This window comes from Trachemys scripta, chromosome 2, assembly GCF_013100865.1.
Source record: "Trachemys scripta elegans isolate TJP31775 chromosome 2, CAS_Tse_1.0, whole genome shotgun sequence".
In the NCBI taxonomy this organism is placed as follows: Eukaryota; Metazoa; Chordata; order Testudines; family Emydidae; genus Trachemys; species Trachemys scripta.
In genome coordinates this window covers 252,262,930-252,270,069 of record NC_048299.1, presented here as the reverse complement: position 1 = coordinate 252,270,069, position 7,140 = coordinate 252,262,930, and the positions used below count along the sequence as shown (strand labels likewise).

At 42.4% G+C, this 7,140-nt stretch overlaps 1 protein-coding gene and 1 long non-coding RNA gene across 3 annotated transcripts in view; one reads left to right on the top strand and one right to left on the bottom strand.

Moving 5' to 3' along the window:
• Nucleotides 1-382: 382 nt before the first annotated feature.
• Nucleotides 383-6,440, bottom strand: LOC117873758. The gene is made up of 3 exons (XR_004644804.1): nt 6,327-6,440; nt 1,670-1,832; nt 383-595 (listed from the first exon to the last, which is right to left on the bottom strand). It is a non-coding gene; the product is annotated as an uncharacterized LOC117873758 (long non-coding RNA).
• Nucleotides 6,441-6,853: 413 nt separating this feature from the next.
• Nucleotides 6,854-7,140, top strand: part of SYBU (syntabulin) — a 70,611-nt gene continuing 70,324 nt past the window's right edge. The window contains exon 1 of one of the 2 annotated variants that reach the window (XM_034763496.1): nt 6,854-6,969. In XM_034763496.1, coding sequence (XP_034619387.1) covers nt 6,943-6,969 — 27 coding nt within the window. In that variant the 5' untranslated portion in view covers nt 6,854-6,942. Of the gene's footprint in view, nt 7,057-7,140 lie in introns of both variants that reach the window. The other variant, XM_034763495.1, reaches the window with a different exon arrangement.

The window sequence follows — 7,140 nt, the reverse complement described above, 5'->3', positions numbered from 1 at the left end:
TGTTTAGTGCTAATGATTTAAAATTCTGAAGCCACAGAAATGTTAACTGAAATATTCACATGCATTGATTTGTACATGAAAACCGATATATTATCCATTTATCTTTGTTCAATTTAAGATCCCAATCCTACAAACATGTACACATGTTGTTAATTTTACTATCATAAGTAATCCCAATGGGCATAATTTAGTACTATAATTAAGCTAAAAAGATGTCTGCAAGATATGAAAAATATTTTTAAGAAAGTAACTTTTTAACATTGTTCTTGCTTTGTTATTTTATTTTCCATGTTTTTATGATAAAAAGACACTTGCAAGATTAGTAAATCCCAATTTTGACATTTTTATTTTTTTGTTTTCTTCTTACAAAAAAATACATAACTTTGCAAAAATATATGATGTTTTTCTTCTTCGAGTGATTGTCTACATGGATTGCACTCTTGTTGCATATTCATCCCATATGTCTTAGATTGGATTATTTTGGCCAGCAGGATCTGCTGGGGCACATCTGTATGCTAGGTGCTTTTGTCCCACGAGCCCACCAAAGAGCAGAGCGGGCCCAGCCCTTGCAGTGTCCATCTGCTTCTCTGCAAGTCTGCTGTAAATAATGATTATTTAGTGTAGTTATATAATATAGTACTTAGTTTGCCCACTGGCATTTTTTATTTTTTTTTAAAGAAGGAAAATTTTTACTGTTTTATTGTATTAGCTTTTCATAGCTAATAGTACTTGGAGCCATTCCCACCCCCTTGTACATAGATTCAGGCCATTATGGTGGAAGATAAATCCTGTGTCCTTTTATTAAAATTGTGTCCTCCTACATAATGACAATGCAAATTATTGTTCCAGGCTCCTCTAAATAAGTTTGGGGTTTGATTATGAATAAGCTGGGGCTGATAATGTTAAGACTTAGGCATGTGAGAGTAAGACTCATTAAGGACTACTCATGTGGTTAAAGCTACTTACATGAGTGTTTGAGGGTTATTCTTTATATGCAAAACTTCCGCTGAATTCAATCAGACTCATAGTTCTACTTACAAGATCTGACCCATTGTCTTTCATTTCCCTTCTCCTTAACATCCAGAAATGAAATGAATGATGAAGGATAAAAATAAAAAGTGATGATCTTGATTCAGAGGCGACATGTAACTCTTGATAATGGGAAGGGGCACAATTTTAAAGTTCTGGGGGGCACGTGACCACCTCACAGAGGTTTTCAAACTGTGGGGTGCACCCCACTAAAGGGGAAGAGGAATGTTCGGAGGGGGCAAGTGGCGATGCCATGCAGCGGGCCAGCGGAGCTCAGTCGGGCCAGCTCCGCACGGCAGGGCAGCAGGGTTCGGTTGGACCAGTGCCACGCAGTGGGGATGAGGAGAGAGTGCCATCTCCACCCCCTGACTCATCTCAGCAGGCCACCCAGCCTGCCTGGGCTGTGGGGGGGGGGGGCACAACCAGAAAATCTCCCATATGTCGCCTCTATCCTGACTCCTTGTGGATTACATTTTCAATAATTACCATATCCAAATTACTTCATCCTGACAGCATATCATGCATATTAAAATCCTTATGAATTCCTATTAGGTTTAGTGTCTCTACAATCATAGTTATCCGAAGAAAAGAACACAGACATATTGTAACAGACTGTCAATGTTTGCCTGAAACAACGCACCCTTTTAGGAGATGTTGAGTCTTCTGGGAAATGGTTCAGTGGGTTCTGCTTAGTTGTTATCCAACCTGGATATAGAGAGGTGCAGGGAGTGGCTCTTTGGGAAGACTGGATCAAGGTTGTGGGCTGTGCAATCTTGAGGGAAGATTTCTAGGAGTAGCCAAGCCTAGGGAGAAGGTTTGAGTTGATCTTTACCATCTTATTGCTGCTTTCTTTAATAAAGTCAATTAGAAAAGCAACTGGGTTATACATAGCTTGGATGATATTTATAGAGCAGGTTAGGAAAAGAGCCTGATCTCCATCTATCAAAATTAGGAACCACAAAAGATCATTCATACATTTTTGTGTATGTGCATAGAATCTTCTGTTGCCCTCTATTGATAAGTTACCCAACTGCATTTTGTATTGATTTCCCATCTCTAGCCTTCATTCAAAATATTTTCTTTCCAATATTTTTAATACAGAGGTGCTTATAGTCTTCTCTTTCTCCAAGGTTTGATCTTGTTGATTATTTTAAAATCATCCTGTCCCATAGTGTTATTAGAATAGTTAATGAATAACTTTTTATTTTACATTTCTTGCACGATTTGCACTGTAGCTTATCACCTACACATTGACCCCCAAACTTTCAAGTAAACGTTTAAGATCACAAACTTATTCTTAGTATTCATAAATAATCTAAAATGTTTTTTCTTGGTTTTAAGATCACTTGTATTTTGTGCTTTCATAATCCTTCTCATTTCCATCCCTTCCCTAGTTTTGAAAAATGAATTTCAGCACCATTTGAGTAGTTCTTTTTCATGTTATGGTCTATGTCATATTTGTGGAAAAAGAAAATTTAAGTGTCATAGGCCTGAAGCCGGCAAAAGAAAGCTGCTTCATAATTCATTGTCAGGATGACAGGACCAAATCCTGCTTATGCTACACAACTCCTGTGGGAGATGCTCATCCAAAAGTATATTTGGCTCATAAGCAGCATAAAAGACTTTTGCATTTTGCTGACAAGTGCTAAGCAGGTCACAGAGTTGTAGGGCAAATTAATTACATTCTGGATCAGTAAGTTGGCATACTTGGAAAAAAGCATCTGCAGGACCAATGTGCAAATGGATGGAGGGAGGGGCCATTAAAATGAACTTCATGGGAACCACCATGAAGGTTTCCATAATATGGTTGAGGTTTTTCTGAATAGTTCATACGAACAACTTCCATTACTGAGATATTCATAACTCTGAGGTTCTACTGTACTACAGAGAAAATAGTGAAACTGACCATGAACCTGCAGAGATTTCTCTCTGTTGCTGTATGGGGCCTATTACACAAAGTGTATTCAAATACACAAAGCAAACAAGCAGAAAAAAGATTTTTTTGTCTCATCTCAGTTACAGTTATCAAAAGTGGTATTTGTAGCAATAGTATGTCAATATTTTTAAAAGTGATTTGTTTTAAAATGTTTCTTTGGTCAGGAAAACAAACTAAATTGGTTAAAATTATCAAACGAGGGAGAAAAAGCAAAATAATTCAACAGAGGATCTGGAAATAATCATAGAATTGTAGGACTGGAACTTCTCAAGAGATTATCTAGTCCAGTCCCCTGCATTCATGGCAGGACTAAGTATTATCTAGACCATCCCTGACAGGTGTTTGTCTAACCTGCTCTTAAAAATCTCCAATGATGGAGATTCCACAACCTCCCTAGGCAATTTATTCCAGTGCTTAACTACCCTGACAGTTAGGAAATTTTTTCTAATGTCCAACCTAAACCTCCCTTGCTGCAACTTAAGCCTATTGCTTCTTGGCCTATCCTCTGAGGTTAAAGAGAACAATTTTCCCCCTTCTCCTTGTAACAACCTTTTATGTATTTGAAAGCTGTTATCATGTCCCCTCTCTGTCTTCTCTTTTCCAGACTAATCACACTAATCTTTTTCAATATTCCCTCATAGGTCATGATTTCTAGACCTTTAATCATTTTTGTTGCTCTTCTCTGGACTTTCTCCAATTAGTCCACATCTTTCCTGAAATGTGGCACCCAGAACTGGACACAATAGTTCAGATGAGGCCTAATCAGTGCAGAGCAGAACAGAAGAATTACTTCTTGTGTCTTGCTTACAACACTCCTGCTAATACATCCCAGAATGATGTTTGCTTTTTTCACAACAGAGTTTCACTGTTGATTCATATTTAGCTTGTGATCTACTATGACCCCCAGATCCCTTTCTGCAGTACTCCTTCCTAAGCAGTCATTTCCCATTTTGTATATGTGCAACTGATTGTTCCTTCCTAAGTAGAGTATTTTGCATTTGTCCTTATTGAATTTCATCCTATTTACTTCAGACCATTTCTCCAGTTTGTCCAGATCATTTTGAATTTTAATCCTGTTCTCCAAAGCACTTGCCACCCTTCCCAGGTTGGTATTGTCTGCAAACTTTATAAGTGTATCCTCTGTCAGTGGTTCTCAACCAGGAGAACGCATACTGCAAGGGGTACGCAGAAGTCTTCCAGGGGGTACATCAGCTTATCTAGATATTTGCCTAGTTTTACAACAGACTACATAAAAAGCACTAGCGAAGTCAGTACAAACTAAAATGTCATTTAGACAAATGAGAAAGTAAGCAATTTTTCAGTAATAGTGTGCTGTGACACTTTTGTATTTTTATGTCTGATTTTATAAGCAAGTAGTTTTTAAGCAAGGTGAAACTTGGGGCACACAAAACAAATCAGACTCCTGAAAGGGGTACAGTAGTCTGGAAAGGTTGAGAACCACAGCTCTATGCCATCATCCAAATCATTGATGAAGATATTGAACAGAACAGGACCCAGAACTGATCCCTGCAGGATACTTGATATGCCCTTCCAGCTTGACTACCCTCTGTGAACGTTTTTTCAACCAGTTATGCACCCTCCTTTCAGTAGCTCCATCTAGGTTGTATTCCCCTAATTTGTTTATGACAAGGCCATGTGAGACAGTATCAAAAGTCTTACTAAGGTCAAGGTATACCAATGGACCACTTCTCCCCTATTCACAAGACTTGTTACCCTGTCAAAGAAAGCTATTAGGTTGGTTTGATATGATTTGTTCTTGACAAATCCATGCTGACTGTTACTTATTACCTTATTATCTTCTAAGTGTTTGCAAACTGATTGCTTAATTGTTTGCTCCATTATCTTTTCTGGGTACTGAAGTTAAACTGACTGGTCTGTAATTCCCCAAATTGTCCTTATTTCCCTTTTTTATAGATTGGCACTATATTTGCCCTTTTCCAGTCCTATGGAATCTCTCCCATCTTCATGATGATGATGATCTAATGGACAGTTAATATTATTTGAACAAAGATATGACTTTAAATCCTTGGAATTATTCCCATATATATGGAGTGTTGGGAATAAAATGTTTGCTAGAACATTAATGACTGTTTCATCACTTTAATGTTACCCTGGAAATTTTTATGCAAAAATATCCCAAAGAGATAAAAGGAGATATATACTTAGGAATCTTAAGGCAGCATGAAGACTTCATTTTGTATATAATTTGTTCCTTAGAACATCAGGCAGGCAACTGATTCAGGCTCCAAATGGAAAGCTATGGAGAGGGCTGTGACTGAATATTAAATCATCTTTTCCTTAGCTGAGTTGCTATGGTAATGGCAATGCTGCACAGCTTAATCTGCTGTTTCTATTGCTGCAACAGCTTTGCTGGCGCATATGGGATATCTATGCACACATGCCATGTACAGCTCACTAGAGAAACACACAAGAGGAACACATTTTCTAGTGGGATGGAGGACTGAATTTTTATTTCTGTGGTTTAGGTGTAAGGTTGCAGTCTTGCATTTTCAATGGGGACTCTGGTGTCACTGCAAGAGGTGGATGTCTGGGACATTTTCTGATGTGTTTCTGTCTGGCTGCCTATGAATGTATATTTCAATAAATACACTTGTGTAATATTTTCCAAGTATACTGCACCTTTCATCCAAGGATTTCAAAGTACGTTATAAATATAATGATCCCCTCACATCTGTGATTTACAGGGCTGATCTGAAAGAGAGTATTGGCAATGTCAGGCATGGGCTGGCTTGATTTTAATTGGCAGAGCACAGTTTGGAGCAATGGAGAAGATGTGGATCTAATCCCACTATTAGGTTAATAAATTAGTAATCTAATTGTTTGTGTATTTAACAACTAGCCTGACAACTTCTATTGGTGCAAAGTAGAAGGTACAATGTTTGCTCCTGCAGGTTTTGAGAAGCACCTCTCCTTTCACTCTGCCTACATGGTTCCCAGAGCTCCACAAAAGGGCTGATTTCTGAACAGCTATTTTTAAACACTCACTGTTATTTAATATTTATATTACAGCAGCACCCAGAAATCCCAATCAGAATTGGTGTCCCATTGTATTGGGCACAGTCTATGAAAACAAAATCCTCCCCTAAGAATTTTACAATGTAAGGGGCACTGATCCTGTAAGCAGACCAGCCCCAATAGACAGTTCTCTAGGCAGAGGCTCCAGAGCTTCCTCCCCCGCCTAGATCAACATAAGGCTGACACTCCGATCCTAGAAAACCTGTTACTCAATCGAGTAGTCCCACTCAGCTGAGTAAGGCTGGGGCCTGGGGCAACAGACATGAAGCATGGAGGAGAGACACAATACAACAATTTTAGGTACCTTTCAATGTGTTGCTTAAAGATGAAGTGCCAACTCCCCCTCCCGCCCCTTAGCTTCCTTCCTAGCGGCAAACGGGGGGACGGGAAATTGTAACTAACTCCGGCCTCCCTTGCCCGCAGCTACTGCCGGCCGGCAGAGGCGCCTGCTGCCAACCACCCACCGGAGGCTGCCGGTGTCGGCGCTGACCTCTCCCAGCCCAGAGGCCGCGCTGGCCTGTCCGCAGGGGCGGCGGGGCGCTGAGCTGCCAAGCGCCAGAGCGGCAAGAGGCTGCACCTGGCAGGGGCAATGGCAGAGCCGGGGCCCCACGGCCCGGGGTGTCGCTCCCTGGGCTCGGTGACAGGCGGAGCTGCCGGGGCAGGACTCGAGCCCTGCCCACAGGCTGCACGGGAGCGCCCCAGGCAGCAGGGAGCGGGCCAGCCCGTCAGGCGGCTGCAGAGCCTGGATGCGGCGGCGGCACCACGTGTCGGGGCGGGGGAGCAGCGCGCTGGGCTGGGCTGGGCTCGGCACTCCTGGCGGAGCGGAGAGCGGCGGGTCCCTGCGGCAGCCCCCGCTCAGCGCGTCTCCTGTCCGCTCTCTCCCAGCCAGGTGCCCCCGGGCCGCGCCCGACTGAGGCGGGATGGGACCGCTCCGCGAGGGCAGCAAGGTGAGCAGGGCCGGCGAGGCGGCCCCGGAGCCCTTTGGCCGCAGGTGGCGAGTCCCGGGAGACGGACCGCGGGTGACAGGAGTACAGGTGCGGGGGGACACGCGCAGGCGGGACGGGGATTGGATCGGGGGGTCAGAGGAGGGGAGATCGGGGTTGGCGGGGGGGCTGAGG